Genomic DNA, 21,786 nt, shown 5'->3' on the forward strand with positions numbered 1-21,786 from the left:
AATATCTGTAGAATTACTTGTGGTTTTCAGAAGGCTTGCAGTTTCAACATATTAAGATCACAACAAAATCATTGATAGGGGCCGAACTAGGGGCACACAAGGGATTCGCTAGAAAATTACATTGTATATATGATAGATGTTGATTTCCCTTGGCTTCTTCATGTGTACGCTCAAACTTGGCCTCAGAAGGTAAGTAAGTACTCCAACTTTGAGAGTGCACTCCAACTAGTCCTCATTGTGTCTTGTGGACACTCAATGGTGATATGACACATAATTTTTGGAGTCTAGACTATCTAGTTGATCATTTCGTAAGTTGGAGTGTTCAACTGATACATTGGAGACAAGTTAGGGTGTCTAGATGTGCATACTCAAAGCTGGACTGCTTTCTTGACAGCTGAGACCAAGATTGAGTGTCTTTTTAGATATTATGCCTTTCTTTATCCTTTGAATTCCGGTAGTGAAACTCATCAATATAAGGATTTTGAATCACCTGGTAAAAGAAGTAAGACAGTAAGAATACAATGGAAACCACAAGGCATAGTATGATGAAAATTTGTTCTGGGATTCTAGATAAGTGCAGGACTGTTGGAATTAGGATGATTATGAATGGAATCACAGATAAAATCAATGTTCTTGCAGTGTAACATGTTTCCAAATCTGTCACCAATCCTGCACCTGTAACAAATGGAAAAATGTATTAAAATAAAAACATAAAAATCAAATATTAAGATGAAGAATTATTCAATCCCCCAAGCCGCAGTGGCGTAACCGCACATACTGAAGAGTGATCAATTGAACACCTTTAGTGAAACACTTGGATTTGCCACTGACGGCCTTAGGTATTGGTCTAGTAATAAGAGCATAGCTTGTGGTATATGTAATTTAGGCGCATGTCCCGAGTTCAATCCCCAATGCAGACAAAAGTCTAGTACTTAAGTGGAGAACAGTAAAGGGGAGAGCCCATCATTCACCGAGTTTGAAACCTTACCCCTCAGGTCCTCTGGGATTTCTCGATTATAAAAAAAATATATTGACTACACCCCTAGGCCACTTGCTTTTAGAATCAAAGATGTATAGCATCATAAACTTACTCAAGTTACTTAAAATTAGTAGAGGCAAACACACTAGGTGATTTCTTTCCATTTGTCCTAGCCTTGGAAAAATGACAGGTACTTCGTGGAATTAGTCAAGGTGCGCGCAAGCTAACCTTGACACCTCGGTCATCAAAAAGGAAATATTAACTCAAGGTATGAGTAGTAAGAACAAGCCAGTTCATTGAGACAGAAATCTTTCTAAATGGTTTTGCATGGGACCATTTGATGTCACACTAGTTGATTCTTCACTGCCAATAAAAACATGAGTTCCCCAAATTAAAGTGAGAAGCAAGATTGTTGATTCAGCTAGCAACCCCACTCCAGTTAAAACATAACAATAATCAAGAATTAGCTATAACATTTGCCATGAATCTGTCACTAAAATAGTAGTAGCTAACAGGATTTTTTGATAATCCGTCATTAAAAAGGATTAGCGATGAATTTTGTTGTTTAACGACAGAAGTTGTCTGTTGCATAGTTTTGAAAGATAGAGATCAAGTTGATTGAGTTCCAAGAATATGCAAGTGCAACAAGTTCAAAGAAGATCTCAATTCATAACGAAGAAACAATAGTTAGTAGCTTTGTGTTTTATAGGCTTTATCATAATCAAGAAGAATCCAAAACAAATTCTGTAAGAAAATGGAAACTCTTATTAGTATTCACAAAAGAATGATAGTAGCTCTACGTTTTATATAGGCTTTATCATATTCAATTCCTGTTTTTCTCTTTTATAGGAATTCAACTTCTTCATGCAAGATGAAGGCTAGAAGCAGGTAGCAAGTACCCCATAAAACTAGTCGAGGTGCGTGCAAGCTGGTCTGGACATGACGATTATAAAAGAAATGAAGGCTAGAGGGGTTTAGTTACCAAGTAGTATCAAAGCCTCAGGAAGGAAACCAAGAATGTGAAATGCACTTGCACCAAATACACTATTTGGACCAAGAATCTTGAAAATTCTTTCACCTCCCATTGCCACATAGTATTCTCCATGAAATAACAAGTACTCATACACCACAATGAAGAAAAAATGTCCTGAAATATTCTTTGAACATGGCAAAAATCCATACATTTGTTCACATTTCTCTGTTGTATACAGACGTATGAATGACGATTTCCTTTGAATCTCATCAACATCGTCTGAAATCTTCTTGTAATAATATGGTAATGTTCGAACACCGGTAACTTTGAGGAGAGTTAATGGCAATAGAAGAACAAGAATAAGAGCAAAAGAAGTTTTTAGGAATTTCCCCATATTTTTTTTGTAATGTAGATAGTAAGAGAAAAAAGTAAGCCTTAATAGATGATCACTAATAGATCACTACAAAATTTGATGAGTTATGTTGAAGTTTTTGCGACTCTTTCAAGTGGATTTGTTTGTAATGTTGTGATTGCGTAGATGTGTGTGTGGTCATGATTAGTGACATAAGCAAGATTTTTCGTAAGTGATGTCAATATTTATATCCTATAGTTTCATTTTACATAGTGTCTATACGTACATATTTTGTGCAATATATTTAATGTAATCTCACAAGTAAGGTCTGCAGAAGATGGTGTATACATAATCTTACCCCTATCCTGTGAAGATAGAGAGGTCATTTTCAAAACATATATATTTAGTAAAAATAAATAAAATTAATGAAGCGTATCACATAACGTCATTTTGGGCAATTGTGCAGAGATTATAATTTGACAGAGTACAAGCTTTCTTGCAAGTTATCACTTCATATGTTTATCTGAAAATTTAAACAAATATTGGCACCGACTAGCCACAATAGCTGCATAAACAAATCACCATTTGTTTCTTTATTACAACAAATTTTGCCAACCAATGATCATATATTTTGTGATAAACAAGTTGAAATCTTGTTCATAAGAATTGCCGGAAATATTCCATGGCTAATATGGCAATAAAATACTTAAAGACCAAAACATTGACTCATTTTTGTAACCCCACTTCCTTACATGGGAAACTCTTCAAACAAAACTTACAAACTAAAATAATATGGGAACCTTAGCCTGAGCCTTACTTGGGAAAATACTTAATTCTCATCCAATATTTTCACCAAACCAATTAAACTTTCTGTAACTAAGTGATTTAATGAAATAAAAGTAAACATGCCTACTTAAACTTACTGTAATTAAGTGATTTAATGAAGTAAAATCATACATCAAGTAACCAAGACTAAGTGATATAACTCTGTGTTAACATGTCATGCTTTAAATGAATTGATGTAAAAACACCAGGTGCGGTTAAATTTTTACCCATCATCTCCATAACATGATAACTTGATAAGAAACACTTCCACTTAAAATGAGCCTTACAAGCCGTGAATCCAAACTAATCAGCGACTCAATGCATCGAACACCGGGTAAAAGTAAAAATTCATTCATCTGTCTAAATCTCTCAATCTCCTTCAGTCTCTTAGCTGCCAAATCATACCAACGATGAAATGTGTTGATTTCATCAAACAAATGCAGTTAAAACGAGCATAGGAAATACCAAAATTTATTTGCAACAACTAATATAAATACTAATGTATTATTATAGGTTCATAGTACACGGACTTAAGTTACATATTTAAAATAAAATACCATCACTAAGCAATCTACATAATCAGAACCTAAACCCTGCCTAAATAAGTCGTCTGGATCGCCATAAGATATATCCGAATTGTACCAATGGAAACGATCACCTGATTGTTCTGCTCACCACAAGATATATCCAAATCGTACCAGCGGAAAAAAATCACCTGATTGTTCTGCGACTAATTAGTGTTACAGTGGAGTGAGCATGTTAGTGGTATGACCGTCCTCTTCCACGACCACGCCAACTCCTACCACCTCTTCCACTGCTTCTTCCGCCATCATAGATACCTGAAAATGCCTTGTTAACCAGCTGGTGTTGCATACCACCAGCTCCTCGGCCCTTTTTTAAAGGGTTACTGTTTGACCCATTTGTAGTAGCAGCCGGTCGCTTCTGACTGTGACCACAATATCATATAATTAGACATTACTATCTTCATCTATTTGAACTACTACTGACGACTAAAGTTTACACAGAATATCTATCCACATACCCTGCAACAGTAGCAGTTGAAGGACCCGAAGGCTTTGCAGCTTCTTTCCATGACAAATTCATTCTTTGATCGCCTATAAATTTTGGTGTTTTTGTATGCAATGGCTGTAATATATATATGTGATATCAGCTCAAGAAAACAACATGTAACGTGCTGATTGTAGAGCACAAAATGCAAAATCAGCAGATTTTACCTGGGTCATTGCTAATATATTGTTGCAAGCTCGAAGTGCAAAAGTAGCATTCTGCTTTTGAGTCTTCTGCAGATTAAAGATATAACAGCTCAGTTGACACCAACAGAAGGAACAAATTGGTCGCAAGAGAGGGAGAGGTGAAAGAGAAAAGGTAAAACTCACAATAGCATCCTTTTCTTCTTCTGTTTTAGCTGCAGCAAGTGCTTTGTTTTGATCTGCCATCCCTTGAGTTAATTTCTTGATCATAGACCTAGCCAAATCCTCAACCGTGCTCAATCTGATTCATCAACATGAAAGACATAGTCAGCCTAAAGCGAAAACCAGCAACCACTACAATATGGCAGACTTTCTCAGAACAGCTAAGCTCCCCCCCCCCCACCCCCACACTTTTTGGCTAGCAGGAGAATGCCCCCCCCCCCCCCCCCCCCAAAAAAAAAAAACTGTCTTTTACCTACTAGCCAGAGGGGAGAAAAGGAAAGAGAGAAGCCTTCAGTTGTCTAAATTCAAGTGTGCCAAACCATCTTCGTACATGACTATTTTATGGCATTCATGGGATATTCAGCTGTCTTCGGGGTTATATCAGCAGATTAGAGTCAGTAGACTAAAGAAGCTGGAAAAATGCCTTGTCCACACAATTCATCATTGTCAACATTCAGGAGTGGAAAAACCAGATGTAGGATGATTTCTTTGTGTTGCGCAAAACATCATATGAAATGCTCCCTCAGGAATAATGCAACTTGACTTGATGTGTATAGAGGTGTATAAACTCAAAATTAGGTGGCATTCCACAAATCAGAATATTAAAATTGAAGGCCAGTATCCCCTTTTTGGTTAAACATGAATTTTCTTTTCAATGATCCAGAAGCTGAAAATGTAATCAAAACTTAAATCGGCATCAAACAAGCATAGCATATAGGGCTCGAGTTATAACATCAAGGAATAGAAGAACAAGTAGAAGCACCTCTCAGTGAAGTCCTTATATTGCTCCGAGAAATCCTCCCCCAGTCTATCTGATGGCTGTCCAGTGACAATCTTATACCCGCAGAGACTGTTTGTGGCGTTTGGAGTCTGAAGGATTCAAATGGAGAAGTATAAGCAGGTTAATTCTATGCATCAGGTATATTATCCATGGTCAAAAAATTTAACACTCTTACCTTGTGAGCTAAATGGTGGAAGGTATACAACAAACACTCGATACACGTGTAGTTGATTTCTTCAATCTTTCTTCGAACCATATATTTCTGGGAAAAAACAAAGTCATTTTCATCAAGAGTTCCAAAGCATTTCAATCAAGAGATCCTAATGACTGGAAACTCAGAAATTCTTGTAAGAGTGTAACCACCTCAGCTTGTATGAGCAGGACTTGATTAGAAGAGCAAATATGACTAATATGCTTAAAGAAATGCTGAATGGCAAATGCAATTAACAAGTATGGATGACAGTAGTACAGCATATGACACCTGTTATAGATTGTTACCTAATAGCGGCAAGCGGAAATCAAAGGAGTCAATAACCAAGTATTTATGTGTAACAGTGACCAAGGCGTTCCCACCTGTGGGAATTTTGAAATCTAGGATGGAGAATAGTTGCACATACAGGTGAAAATTGGATAGCAAGGGAACATAATGGGAATTTGTATATACGGAATGGCAAATTGGCCATCATTATGGCGAGTTATGGTAAGTATAGTAAGGAAACGGGTTGAATGTATATATCGCAATAAGTCCAGTTAGAAAGTGTGCACAGAAGAAGCTAAAGGAACCAGTAACTGTAAACGGAATATATGTTAGACATAGTACGAATGTTGCAGGTATGTTTGAAACCTGCAGTTAAAGATGGAAAAGGAAAATAAACAGGAAAGAGTGACAGGTACAGTTTGTGTTGGATATACGGGACAATTTCGTCATTTTCATCTTGTGATTGATATAGGAAGCCCAATGCGGCTACGATACGATATAATATATGTGTGTGTTGGCCCTGTGAGGCATTGTTGGTATTTTCTGCATGCAAGTTTTGAGATAGTAAGAAATACAAAGGAAACTCTGCCAAAATTCTCTAAGGATTAACAAGAAAATGACATATAAGTTCGTAATATTTTTGGAAAGTCGCGCCAACAGTAACGATAAGATTTGACTAAGTCGCAAGTACGTCTGACTTTAAGAGATAAAGATTAACCGACGAATTGATGGTAATAGTAATTATGAGGATATCAATATGGTAAAAAGAAATACTAGGATAATTTGGAAGGGTTTGTGACACTAAGAGATGATTTAGAAAGGGCGGGTAGTTAACGAATTTCCAGATGTATTCCCAAATGAACTTCCAGGTCTTCTTCCTGAGCGGGAGATAGAGTTCACTATAGATGTGTTGTCAAATACTCAGCCCATATCTATTCTTAGAATGGCACCTGCAGAATTGAATGAATTACAGGAGCAGCTGAGAGACTTGTTAGAAAAGGGCTTCATTAGGCCCAACACGTCACCTTGGGGAGCATCGGTACTATTCGTGAGAAAGAAAGATGGGTCGCTGCGAACGTGTATTGATTATAGGCAGCTAAACAAAATGACAATAAGGAATAGATATCCCCTCCCCAAGATTGATGATCTATTTGACCAGTTGCAGGGTGCTAAGTGTTTCTCAAAGATAGACCTGCAGTCAAGCTATCATCAGGCACGGGTAAAGGAAGTAGATCTTTCAAAGACTGCGTTTAGGACCCAATACGGGCATTATGAATTTAGGGTGATATCTTTTGGGTTGACCAACACTCCAGCAGTGTTTATGGATCTAATGAACCGAGTGTTCAAGCCATTCCTAGACTTGTTCGTGATTGTATTTATTGATGATATCCTAGTCTATTCACGATCGGAAGAGGAGCATACAGATCATTTGAGGATGGTACTCGGGGTGCTCCAGCACCAGAAGTTGTATGCTAAGTTCTCTAAAATGTGAATTCTGGTTGACTTCAGTAGCATTCTTGGGGCATATTATTAGAGCGGATGGTATTCGAGTAGATACACAAAAAATTGAGGCCGTAAAGATTTGGCCTAGACCTACAACACCTACGGAGGTACGTAGTTTTCTAGGGCTAGCAGGATATTACAGAAGATTCGTAGAGAACTTTGCTTCGATTTCAGCACCTTTAACAAGGCTAACTCAGAAGGCGGCTAAGTTCCAGTGGACCGATGCTTGTGAACGAAGCTTTCAGTTGCTGAAAGATAAGTTGACTACGGCCCCAGTTCTAACTCTTCCTAAAGGACCAAATGGCTATGTCATTTATTGTGATGCTTCCGGTGTTGGGCTAGGTTGTGTATTGATGCAACATGGTAGAGTCATAGCCTATGCCTCCCGGCAGCTCAAAAAGCACAAAAGAAATTATCCAACTCATGATCTGGAGTTAGCAGCAGTAATTCATGCTTTGAAAATATGGAGGCATTATCTATATGGTGTACATGTTGATATCTACACGGATCACAGAAGTCTCCAGTAAAGCAGAAGGAGTTGAATTTGCGGCAAAGAAGGTGGCTAGAGTTGTTGAAAGATTATGATGTTGACATTCTATACCACCCAGGGAAAGCAAATGTTGTAGCAGATGCACTCAGTCATAAATCTATGGGTAGCTTGGCAAATGTACAACCAGAACAGAAGGAAATAGTCCGTGAGATTTGCCAGTTAGCTAACCTTGGAGTTCGTTTGGCTGATTCCGGTGATGGTGGAGTTTCTGTTCGAGGAGTTGCTGACTCCTCTATCATGGGAGAAGTAAAGCAACGCCAATACGAGGACCTTGTTCTGGCACAGTATAGGGATGCAGCCCTTCAAAAGGAAAAGACCCCATACGAGATCACACCTGACGGAGTGCTAAGATATAGGGGCAGATTATATGAACCTGAGATTGCAGGGCTATGGCAACAGGTTATGGGAGAGGCACACTATGCCCATTATTCCGTTCATCCAGGGTCAACAAGGATGTATCATGACCTCAGATGTTTATATTAGTGGGATGGCATGAAGAAGGACATAGCAGAGTTCGTAGCCCAGTGCCTGAATTGCCAACAAGTTAAGATTGAGCATCAGAAGCCTGGTGGATTATTACAGGAGATGGAGATCTCGACTTGGAAATGGGAAGCAATTAATATGGATTTTATTACAGGCCTACCTCGCACTCCACGGAAGTATGATTCTATATGGGTTATTGTAGATAGGCTGACAAAATCAGCCTATTTTCTTCCAGTCAGGACTACTTATTCAGCTGAGGACTATACAAAGCTATATATCAAGGAGATAGTAAGACCTCACGGGGTCCCCACATCTATTATATCGGATAGAGAAGGTCAGTTTACAACTAACTTCTGGAGATCATTCCAGGAAGGATTAGGGACACAGGTGAGTCTTAGCACCGCATTTCATCTTCAGACTGATGGGCAGGCTGAACGTACTATCCAGACATTAGAAGATATGTTGCGGGCCTGTGTTATTGACTTCAGGGGTAGCTGGGACGATCATTTGCCACTTATCGAGTTTGCCTATAATAATAGCTAGCATTCTAGCATCCAAATGGCACCGTATGAGGCTTTGTATGGCAGGAAGTGCAGGTCACCTATCGGCTGGTTTGATGTTGGTGAGGCTAAGTTAATCGGCCCCGACATGATTCAGCAAGCTATTGATAAGGTGAAGCTTATTCGGGAAAGGTTGTTAGCAGCTCAGAGTAGACAGAAGTCATACGCAGATAATTGACGTCGACACTTAGAGTTTGAAGTTGGGGATTGGGTGTTCTTAAAGGTGTCACTGATGAAGGGTGTAATAAGATTCGGCAAGAAAGGGAAACTTAGCCCGAGGTACATTGGACCTTATAAGATTGTTTGTAGGATGGGCAAGGTTGCCTATGAGTTGGACCTACCATCTGATTTGGAAGCAGCGCACCCAGTCTTTCACGTGTTGATGCTTCATAAGTGTATTGGTGATCCTTCTAAAGTATTCCCCGTGGATGATGTCCAGGTGACGGAGGAGCTGTCTTACGAGGGAAAACCCTATAGCTATACTTAATCCCCAAGCCAGAAGGTTGCGTACTAAGGACGTGGCTTCTGTCAAAGTATTGTGGCGAAACAAGAATAGAGAAGAGATGACCTGAAAAGCCGAAGAGGAAATGAAGAACAAGTATCCTCACTTGTTCCCTATAACCACAAGTACTCTAAACCCCTACATTGGTTATATTGATTAATAAGAAAACTATATGTGATAGCTATTACAAAGACTTCCCAGAATCCTTGTAAGACCTTATGAGACTAGTTAACATTCGAGGACGAATGTTCTAAAGGGGAGAAGGATGTTATATCCCGTACTTTTGTTCATTTGAACGTTTTTAAGCTCCTCTAAAGCTATCATGTGATTCATGACGTTATCAAAATGATCCTAAGGAGGGGAGGATGTAACGCCTCATATTTTGCATAGACTAGTTCTATATGGGTAGCAATGGTTTGAAAGGATTTGAAAAGGGTTCGAGGCCAAATAATTTGTCATAGTAATCGACTTACTTGCTTAAGCTATTGTTTTGGATGTCTTACATAATTAAGCTACTTGATTACACGTCTAGCTTAAGTAGCAAGGATCACACAGGTTCTTAAAGTAAGACTAATTGCTAACCTATGAAAAGAAAAAGTAGGTGATGCACCTACTTGGAATATGTGGGCTGCATTTTAAATGAAAAGGACAAGTAGGTGATGCAACTACTTACAAACTTGTGGCAAAAATTAAGTGGGGATTAGTGATTAATTATCTTAATTAGACCACTAAGTGGGCCCCACAAAATGTGGCTAAATCTGATTGGTGCTTGGTTGAGTGGGACACGTGTCATTATGGTTGGACATGTGTCATTAATATAGGCAGCCTATTTATCTTCACCGAGTACGGTATACGTGCGCACGACTTTGTTCACCAAGTCCCTTATTAGAAGGTCGGGTACGGTTGTTCATACTTTCTTCTCCAATTTAAGGTGAATTTTAGCAATCTAATGGTGTTGAAAAGAGCTGGCCATGAGCTTCAAAGGCTGCTGCCATGGTCGTGACTCTCTCTCTACTTGGTGAAGATGAGAACTTCTCTCTCTAATTCATAATTGTTGAAGCTAAATTCTGAAGTGTATGACTAATCTTAGTCATCAATTTAAGTTATGTAGGCTGCCTATATTAATGACACATGTCCAACCATAATGACACGTGTCCCACTCAACCAAGCACCAATCAGATTTAGCCACATTTTGTGGGGCCCACTTAGTGGTCTAATTAAGATAATTAATCACTAATCCCCACCTAATTTTTGCCACAAGTTTGTAAGTAGTTGCATCACCTACTTGTCCTTTTCATTTAAAATGCAGCCCACATATTCCAAGTAGGTGCATCACCTACTTTTTCTTTTCATAGGTTAGCAATTAGTCTTACTTTAAGAACCTGTGTGATCCTTGCTACTTAAGCTAGACGTGTAATCAAGTAGCTTAATTATGTAAGACATCCAAAACAATAGCTTAAGCAAGTAGGTCGATTACTATGACAAATTATTTGGCCTCGAACCCTTTTCAAATCCTTCCAAACCTATTTCAAACCATTACTACCCACATAGAACTAGTCTATGCAAAATATGAGGCGTTACATCCTCCCCTCCTTAGGATCATTTTGATAACGTCATGGATCACATGACAGCTTTAGAGGAGCTTAAAAACGTTCAAATGTACAAAAGTACGGGATATAACAACACATAAGCAACTAGAAAACACATGTCTCTACGTTTTATACTGTGAGTAATTCAAGAGCCATAGCAAGAGTAAGAATTTACTGTGTGTTCTCTGAGTACTTTTTGTACTAAACAAAATTAGAAGTATTGACATTGAAGGGCAAAAGGTTAAGTAGAAATGCGGGAACAAATTTAGAATCTCCAAATCTACCCAATCTAAAGTTACAAATTCAATTCATGAAATTTTCAAGGAAAACCTTTAGCAGTTGAACTACTGATGAAAGCAGCTGTCGAGAATCCTGAGTTGTTGCACAAAGTGAGCACTCGGCGAGGTTCTTGAGCAAATCTAACTTCCATTGTTCTGGAAGCTGAAAAAAAATACATTGCACTTAGAAAAAGAATAATTTATTTATTTATTTTTTATTTTATTTTATTTTATTTTTTTTTTTGGGGGGGGGGGGGGTTCTAAAGGAAAATCTCATGAATCTCTATTTTGAAGGAAAAATAATTAAACCAGAATCTCACAAATTTTCTCAAAATTCTCCACTTAGAAAATAGCTAGCAACACCCCTATTTATAAGTACAAACCTACTTCAACTAAAAACTAGAAAACCTATTCCTTGAGCCAAGGGTCCTCCAGAAATAGCTTATCTACCTCCACAAGGTAGGGGTAAGATTTGTGTATACTCTACCCTCCCCAGCCCTAACTTGTTGCATTTCATTGAGTATGTTGTTGTATAAATCCTATTTAGACATGAACTAAAAAAAAAAAGCAAAAATCAAATCCTAAACAATTTTGGTTTCTTACTCCAAACTTTGAATTAGTCTTCAACATAGTACAGTAGTTACTAAAGACTAAATGCACGTTACCCAACCGTTAAGTGTGTCAAATGCACTCACTGCATAAAGAAACTAATAAATACAGGAGTAACAAGAATTACCTTGTCAAAAACAGGCATGATTTGCTTGTTCAGATAGTTGAGAAACTTACTTCCTGATGCACCCCTCTGAAGACAAATAAATGTCAAGTGAATGACTAGTATAACAGTCATCTATATTGAACAGATAAAGGGAAGACAGCACACACCTTGAAGAAGGGAAAGGTCATTGAAAGGCATGATATGAACCTCTCGATATGATCAGCATCTGACACCTACCAGAAAGGCAAACAAGTACTTAGATTCATATCCCAAAGGCAGTAGGAATCAATTTTCCAGGTTTTGTTTACAGGAAGGTTGCAGAGAACAAAAAGGAGAATGTGGACATGAACTCCATCAGCGAGAAGGAGTGAGATACCTATGACTAAGAAATTCAAAATCTAATTGTAGGCCTTCATTAAACCATTGAAATATTATCATCTTTGAGTACTATGTAAAACAGTACCAAGACACCCTGTACCGGAGATCTTCAAAGAAATGGTATTAGAGTACCAAGACACCCTGTACCAGAGATTCCCCCTGAAAACATTTTGTATTAGTGTCAACGTCCTCATTTTTTTAAACCACAAAAAAATCTGTTTTTCTTTTGCCTTACAACTAAAAGACCTGGAAACATTTTCAGTTCAAAATTCAAGTAAACTCTCTAATCAGATACCAGGACACTGACCTCTAATAACTGGGTATACCTCAAAATTCAAAAGGGAGAAATGCACAAAGCAGCAGAACCCAACATTGAGCACGAGGAGAGAAAAATCACGAACTTTTGACGGGGAACAAAAACAAAGCTATAAAACTTAAGCAATTAAAGCAATGATCAACTGAGCACTGTCACGACAATGAAATGTTGCTTAAAACCAATAACATAACAACCACATAAAATTAGAGTTCGCTCCCAACAAAAGAAAAGGAACTACCACTTACATTGAATTGAGCATCGAGATCTGCCTGACCTTCAATAATCTCAACAAGCTCCTGGATACGCTCTGCAGGAGCATTATGGCCAAATAAGCTCAAGCTTTTCAAAAAGTCCATGAACATTTTAAATTCAGCAGCCGTTACATCTTGCAAATTCTACAAAACATCCATTTTAGGGTTGGTTAACAAGAGCAAGGATAGTTGAAAACATATATACCCATAATAGAATCAACAGATGTGAAATATCTTATGCCCTAAAATTAAAAATAAAATAACATTCTCGGGAAAAAAAAAAGAAAAAAAACTGGAAATTTTAAAGAGAACTACATTGAGAAAATTAACATGATACCAATCCATACCTGCTTCACCAAAGTAGTTATGTGCCTCTCCATTAGCTCCTGTGGGACTAGGAGCTCCATCTTAAGAGGGAACACCTGCAAAGTAATGAGAATTTATATCAGCAATGATGAGCCACAAACTTATGTTCATTAATAGTCCTGCTAAGTAGACGGTAAACACTTTAGAAAAGATAAAAGCAGGCTAGTCCAAGTCAAATGATCAGCAAAATAATATCCATTATCATGTTCACAACAAGGATCTTCTGGTCACCATGTTGAATTCATTCCCTTCTTTGTCAAATGACGACCAGCAAAAGTCAATTGCAGTCCATTTTCCTTTAACTTAACAAAATACTTCAAGAGTAGAGAAATAGCAACCTTATCTCTTAGAAATAGCAGAACTTTTTTACGAATGCTGTCCCAAGTGCTAAGATCCTCAGCACTCTGATCCTCAATGCTCCCAATATGCTTAAACAAAGCAGTTAGAGAAGCTGCAGTAGACAAGTGCAGCCAAATCGTAAGCAAGATAACCAATGCGAATTGCATGATCCAAGCACGTGAATAGAGATGAGAATCCAAACATCATATCCATGAAGCATTCAAATATTTAATGTAAATTAACATAAAACCAGTAACTTAACCATTTTACATAATACGGTAGCTTTTAGTATATCATGGCAGGACACTTTTTTTATAAGAGTAAATAATTGTATTAATGATGGGGGTAACCCCATATACAATTCATATACCAAAAAGTATAAAAACTACACCGAAATATGGTTATTTACAAAAGAAACCCAATATCCAAACAAATAGGGACAGCACGAGTACACCAAAAAGAAACTAGAAACAAAACCACTATTTCAACCTCACAAAATCATTGTGAATCCCATCAAAGGCTCTCGTGTTCCTCTCCTTCCACATAACTCACACAATGGCTAATGGATCAACATCCATGCTCTCCTTCGGACAGACCAAATGTGCAACGCCTCCTTTACAGTATCCGGCATCAACCATCATATTCTAAATAAATTTGGGACCACCAAGCACAACTGCGTAGCTACCTGACAATGTAAAAAAGAGATGGTCTACATCTTCACCAGGACATCTGCATATGAAATACCAGCCAACATAGGTGACGCTCCTCTTCATTAAGTTCTCCGTTGTCAGTATCACTCCCCTCGTGGCCAACCATGAGAAGAGAACACTTTCCTGGACACCCAGGGAATCCTAATTGAATGGAGTGAAGGAGTTCCTCTCTCACAAATAAAACGTTAGTAATATGACTTAACAGTGAACAAATTGTTCCTATTCCCTCGTTATCTCCACAAAGCAAATGTAGCATACGGTGCATTTGCCTATAGATCAAGCATGTTTTGAAATTTACCTCGGAGGTTCCTCATAGATCAAGAATCTCAATTTCATTATATGTGCCCCACAAATATGTTGGATAGTCGGCTCTTTTAGCATGAGACACTAAATATGTTGAGAAATGCAAGCCTCAACTCACTCTCCACATCACCTGTCTCCCAAAACTAATCCTACTTTCAATTTTTTTGATGAAGTCTACTTTCAGTTTAATCACTTACCCTGGAGAAAAAAAATAAGGCCACTAAAATCACTTCATAAAACTCCCCAAAAGATCGCATCCAAGCAGAATTGTGATGTTTCTAATCCTCTACCCCCTTTCCGTACTTCCATATTTTTCTGCTACCAATTTCCTCCCAAACCATTCTCCGTTATCCCAAATACTAATCTATTTTCCTAGCAAGGCTTTGTTGAACATCCTAAGATCTTTCTCTCCAAGCTCTCCCCATTTTTTTTAATATGCGACACTTCCCAGTTCACTAAATGAAACTTGCTTGTTCCATCAACAGCATCCTATAAAAAGTTCCCCTAAAGTCTTTCCAACTTTTCAGATAACAACATAAGTGTGAAGAGACACTACACAAAGTCCTCTTTTTTCTAAACACCGTAACATTTGTATAAAATCTGTACTTAGATCGTACTGGAAACCCCATATTTACAAAAGAGAGAGAAAAGAAAAGCTTCAATCCTGAAACTACAATCCTAGATAGACTCTAGGACATCTAGCATCGTTTCAGTCTTCTCAGAAGTCAGAATAAACGTCTAATCACAGAAAACAGAATAACAATATACAGTTAAGCTCTGCACATTGCTACTTTTCTCAAAGCATCTGGCATTCCTTTCTCTCCAAATTGTCCACCAAATACAAGCTGGGATAATCCTCCATCTATCTTTGTTTCTTGCACCAAACCCAGCTTCCTGCAAACTGAGAGTGTCATCAATCTTACTAGGCATTGTCCATAAGATACCTCTGAGATTGAAAAAAATCTGCCACAGTTGTCTCAGCTTCACTTTCACAAAGAGTGCTCTTCTTTAACACTTAATTATCTCATTTCAACCATCTTTTCTGCATCCTACTAGTCGTTTCTCAACTATTTCAATCAGCAAATTCTACACTACAAGATCCCTTTTTGAAGCACCCAACAGTAGGCCCAAGTCGGTTGTACGTACGCACCTACCTTACAATTCAAGGTCTCTGCTAGCTCTTCAATGTTGTCTACCTCACCAACTACTATGATCTCATATTTACTGAGACCTTTTTTTTTAAGAATAGTAAAACTTTTATTGAAATTAGTTGAGACCGAAAACTAACTGGAATCAATGAGAATCTACCTTAAGTATGACAGCAAAGAAAGAGCTGTGTCACATAAAACCACTGTCAACTGCAAATAGAAGATATGTGACCCTCACGTCGTAATGCCCCATGAAACTTTATGAAGTAAATTCCATTTTTAGTAGACATAACTTCTACACATAATGTGTTCTCCTAGAAAATCTTCATAAACATATCCCCAGAGCACTGCATTAAAGGTGAATAGTCTCCAGATTCCTAAACCTCCCTCCCATGTGGGTATTGTAATCTTCTTCCACTCGACTAAGAGCCTGTTTGGATTGACTTATAAATTGCTTATAAGCTGTTTTCAGCTTTTTGGAGTGTTTGGCTGACCAACTTAAAGTCATTTTGTGCTTAAAATAAGCCCAAAAAAATAATTGGGTCTATTTGGCTTAACTTATCTAGAGCAGCTTATATAAGTTGTTTTAAATAAGCTAAGTCAAACAGGGACTACGTAAAATTTAATTTCCCTCTCCTTCCCTTCCCTAAAAATTTCATCATGAGCTTCTCTAATTCATTAGCAACACACATATGGAATATTAAGACAAAATATGTGGGCATGTTAGAGAGAATTGACTTCAATAATGCTATTTTCCCGCCTTAGATAAATGTTGCCTTTTCCAACCATTCAATTTATTTGCAAACTTCTAAAAAAACTATTATTATTTTTTGAGAATTGGAAACTTCATATTCCTCAGCATTTAAGGATATGTTGGAGACCTTTTTAAAAAAGGACAAAAAAACAGAAAAATAATAGTTACAAGGTTCCTAGGAATTTCAGAAATTGATCAAAGATACAACGCAATTCCATTTAACCTCTTGTGGGTGGAACTGGATATTTCTTCAAAATATCTATTATTCCTCTCCTTCCACACTGTCCACCAAATGCAATGTGGGGTTATTCCTCCAAATCTTGTGTCTTGCTCCCTCCTCTTCTAATCCAACAGCTTAGTAAATCTGCAGTGTTCTGGCATAGTCCATTTCACTTCTGAGATGTTGAGAAACATTGACCAAATTTGGGATGTGAAAGGGCAGTGGATTGTTAGTTGCCACTAATTATTATCTTTACAGTTCCCCTAGAGGCAAGCCTAAATACATTGTAGGCCACTGTACATCCATAAACACCTTCCAAATTACGGATATTTTGTACCACTCCCACCAGGATCATTTCAGATTAGTGTATGTCTAATGGTAACCCTGACACAACCTCAAACCAAATTAAGGTCCTGAATAGATATTGAACCAGTCTAATTTACAACAACAACAACAACAACCCAGTGAAATCCCACAACATGGGGTCTGGGGAGGGTAGAATGTACGCAGACCTTACTCCTACCAAGGTAGGCCGGCTATTTCCTGGAGACCCTCGGCTCAGTAAAAGCATAAATGCATAAAAAATGTTAGATAAGAATAGAAAATTAAAAGCTTTATGAGAAAAACAACAAACAAATAACGAATAGATAACAAATAAATACAAATAAATAAATACTAATAACAAATAACGATTAAATAAATAATGAAAGCGTCACAGGTAAAATTGAGTAATCAAAGCATAGAAAGTAATAAATAATAACAGAAATAACAGAAATCAGAAGTCAAAGCGCAAGAGATCGTAATGCACTACTACACCTATGAATAGAGAAGAATAACGAGACTATGAACTAGCCTTCTACCCTAATGTGGGTCCTCCAGTCTAATTTGAGGTTCGCAAATAATTTATTAATTGTCAGCAAATAATAAATGATATATAGACAAATTACCCTCATATGATCACTTTATGCTGCCCTATCCATAAGCCTACTGATAGCATCCATCACAAAAAAGGGAAATAGAGATGATAAAGGATCTCCTTATCTAATTTCCCCTGAAGCTTTTGAAAATCCGCATGGAGTACCACTCACTGGGATGGAGAATACTATAGACATGCAATGATTTATCAACGTTCAGGCAACTGTGATCTCTAGGGTTATCTTGTATCAATTCCAAGAAAGCATATGAACAAGGAGTTTTCCATTCAACCAACGATGTTAGGCCTAATCTGATAATTCGTTATTGTGAGAAAGTAGTAAGATTAGACGTGATTGTAGTTCTAAATGACTACTGAAGTTAATTCGTTAACAAGGAAATCAACATTGCAAATGCCAATTGTTACAAAACAAGTATAATTGCGATGAATAATCAGGCAGAAACCTCAATTATGCTGCTAATAATAGATGTATAAGTGGAATAAATGACCGCAAAACTCTTGGACTACTATGGTTTTGGGGAGTCAGTGATTTAATCAGTGTAGTCAAATGCATGTTTTAAGCGCGCTTAAGCCCTGAAGCGAGGCTCAAAACATGTTGAGCACTTCGCCTCGCTTTATGTGCGCTTCAATGTCGTCATCAAGTTCTAAGGGAAACTTTTCCTTGCCATTGAGCCTCTTTTGAAGAAGTGACACTAAACAATTGATATTTCACTTTATCATAGTGTATTTTTTCAATTTCTTTGGTAATATATTTGTCATTCATGTTTATAATTATTATTCTTGGACTAAACATATATATTTGTATTTTTTTCTCCCTTTGCGCCTTTTTTAAGTAAAGCACACGCTTTATTTGCACTTTGCGCTTAAATTCCTAACAAACCTTAAGAGTTTTTTTGCGCTTTTTGCCTTTGATAACACTAGATTGAATGACTAAACTTCAGGAACAGAAACTTACTCTTCACATCCTGACGTAACACGGTCATAAGAGCCTTGTGTACAGCATCACGCTCTACATTTTCTCCTGACATAATTGGCATAAATTGTATCAATATGACCAAATGATGCGAACCAACCAAGTTCACAAGGCGTTCAACACAAAATTTACCTGCAACAAGGAGCTGAGCAAGAATGTCAACAATTTTAGACAACTGCTCAGGTGTATCTTTGCAGAAAAGCGGTAGTCCACGGATCGCTTGTACACGGACCTGGAAATCAATAAAGAAATACAAAATTTAGTTGATAACACATGATACAACTCAAAACTAGTTGTGAAATATACCAACTTCTTCACTTATAAGCAATACTGTAATTACAAATATTTTCTTGCAATTTCTATTAGATAATAAGAGGACTAAACCACCATATACAATGTAGCATTCCTCTGAGACAACATCTATATCCATCATACCACCACAGTTATTTTCCTTCGGCAACAACCTAATAAAGTTGGCTAGATGTATACACAAAGCATAGCCTGAACTATAAGAAAGAAAGAAAAAGAGGTGTTCTAAAGGCAAAAAGGAGCAAATTCAGTTTATGAAATATATCTGTTTAAATTATTTATGCTATTGGGAAGATGTAAATGTTGTATTGAATATACAAAACATGTTGGACAATTGAGTACTAGGGTTTCTAATGTTGTTTAGCCAGTACCATCTTTGTACTTTCACAGAAACAACTTGATACGGTTTTTGTTCTAATAAAATTTTAACTCCTAAAAAATAAAAATAAAAATTGCGTGGAGTGACTCGTTAGCCATGACCAATTAGGTCCCAAAGTAAGATGTTGATACAACAACATACCAAGTGCAAAGTAAGATGTTGATACAACAACATACCAAGTGCAAAGTAAGATGTTGATAACACAGCCAAAATATTGAGCTTCCAAGGATGTGGTCTACTGGTCAATGAAGTGAGTACCATAAGATCTTAGGTTCAAAATTGGCACATGTACTAGTAGGTGGCAGCAGGTACCTAGGGAATTATAGCCTTTTTGGCCAAGCTTCTAAAATTAGCTTATTTTGACAAGTGCATTTTTAAAAAAAAGTACTTTTAGTGAGAAGCAAATTGTGTTTGGCCAATCCATTTAAAAATGCGTTTGACCAAACTTTTTCAAAGTACTTGTAAGTCTATTTCTCTCAAGTGCTTTGTTAAAAAATAGTATTTTAAGGGAAAAACTATTTTTTTTAGTTTCCAGAAGCACTTATTTTCTCCCAAAAGCTTCACCAAATACCTCACCTTTTTAAAATAAGCAATTTTGGCCTCACAAAAGCTTGGCCAAACAGGCTATTAGTCCAGGTGAACCAAATTGCCCTGACAACACTGTTATTACAAACAAAAAAATAGAGCCTTTTGGCTGACGAAATGTTATTATGCTGCATTGAATAGTTACTACGCTGGAATCTACTCAATGTTAAGACAAACACGCATGTATGGATGGAATACTAACCCCAAGCTCTTGATCTTCAATTAAATTTAAGTGCTGATCAAGTGCCTGCTCCGCTAACTGAGGGAAAAACTTGACGTATTTAGGGATAAGCTGCGCAGTAAGTTGTTTAGCCTTCACACTTCCATTCGCTGCTGCAATAATTCCTTCATAATCCTGCTTATGCTGTTTAAACAACCAAACTAAATAAAATCACAATATGCTTAACCGTAACCTTCCATAAACCCTAACAGCAAGAAAAAATAATGAAAAAAACAAAAAAATTACAATGAAGTTGATGAAAGTACTGACCTGAGACTTTTCGTTTGCGTCGTTGAGACGTTCACCGAACTCGTAGAGCTTGTCGATGTCGTCCGTAGCATCCGCCATTGGAGGAGAGAATAGGAAAACAGGGCGGGGCTAGGGTTTAGGAGAAGTGAACGGAAGTTGAAGGAAGAAGAGAGGGAAGAAGGGGTTGGGTTGGGGGAGTGTTAAAAAGGTTTTTGTTTTTGAAGAGGTGGGGGAATGTAATGTGAAACGATGGGTTATCGATTAAAATAATATATATTTATCGATTATATTATTAACGATTTTAGTTCGATTATTTCTTTCAAGTGAGTCTTCACATATAATGAAGAAAATTAAAATTGAATGAACAAACAACTGAATCATGTCTTCAAGTTATTCATTAAATCTTATTTTAAATTATAAGTAAATTTTGATGAAAACATATCTAATATTTTATATACTTATAAAATATTACTAAAAATTATTTATTTATTAAAAAAATATTTTTTATGAGAATATTTGATACCAAACACAGCTCAAGCAACATAACTTTTTTTTCATTACCATGACTTCCCCCACAAAGGGGCAGAGGCAGAGAATTAATTGTGAGTTCAGTCGAATAAAGTAATTTTATATAGATTTTATAATTTTTTTAATTAAAGTTATATAAAAATATTTAATTATGAACTTAATAGTTGAAATAACTATGATTTGATGAAAAGTTTTGAACGCATAAAATTTAATTATTGATTGTCTTTTTTTTTTTTTGATAATTATATTATCATGTCCAGCTTGAACGCACCTTAGCTCCAAAAACGGAAAATAATATATATGTTAAAAATGAGACCAAAATGGCAAGTATCGACTATTTTCTTTCTATAATAGTAGTTTATGTTGTCAAAACTTTTCAAAAATAATGTTGGATGTGTGTTGAATGCTCCAAAAACTATATTTGGAGGATTCATGAATGCAACAATATTTTTGAAAGGTCCAAACAACATAAATTGTATAGTTCAAATAATTTGCATGCACCTCATTCATGAGGTACTTACAACCTCCACAACACAAGTACCGAATAAACTCAATTCACCCAGGTTGTGACACGTGAAAAAAAAATCACCTAGTGTTCTTGAGAAGTTTTTTGAAAAACTATACATATTTGGAGGATCCAATAAAGATGCAACGAAACTACACATATTGGGAGGATCCCATATGGATGCAACAGTATTTTTGAAAAATCCAAGCAACGTAGACTATTGTCCGGACAATTTGCATGCACCTCATTTCAAGAAGTACATACAACCTCTCACCAATACAAGTATTGAATAACACAATCCACCGAGGCCAGGACACG

At 37.0% G+C, this 21,786-nt stretch overlaps 1 protein-coding gene across 2 annotated transcripts; it reads right to left on the reverse strand.

Annotated features, from left to right (window-relative positions):
• Positions 1 to 3,584: 3,584 nt before the first annotated feature.
• LOC129876267 (apoptosis inhibitor 5-like protein API5) lies at positions 3,585 to 20,681 on the reverse strand. Of its 2 annotated transcripts, XM_055951652.1 has the most exons (16): positions 20,457 to 20,681; positions 20,169 to 20,330; positions 18,826 to 18,925; positions 18,676 to 18,741; positions 13,651 to 13,763; positions 13,294 to 13,368; positions 12,941 to 13,090; positions 12,169 to 12,234; positions 12,023 to 12,088; positions 11,339 to 11,449; positions 5,519 to 5,605; positions 5,326 to 5,432; positions 4,527 to 4,641; positions 4,365 to 4,430; positions 4,172 to 4,275; positions 3,585 to 4,075 (listed from the first exon to the last, which is right to left on the reverse strand). In XM_055951652.1, exons 1-16 carry the CDS (start codon positions 20,532 to 20,534, stop codon positions 3,889 to 3,891), a joined length of 1,653 nt encoding a protein of 550 aa, XP_055807627.1. In that variant the 5' UTR covers positions 20,535 to 20,681; the 3' UTR covers positions 3,585 to 3,888. The 2 variants fall into 2 exon arrangements, with proteins under 2 accessions (XP_055807627.1, XP_055807628.1); XM_055951653.1 differs by lacking the exon at positions 11,339 to 11,449.
• Positions 20,682 to 21,786: the final 1,105 nt, after the last annotated feature.

The sequence above is a fragment of the Solanum dulcamara genome, chromosome 12 (genome assembly GCF_947179165.1).
Source record: "Solanum dulcamara chromosome 12, daSolDulc1.2, whole genome shotgun sequence".
NCBI lineage: Eukaryota > Viridiplantae > Streptophyta > Magnoliopsida > Solanales > Solanaceae > Solanum > Solanum dulcamara.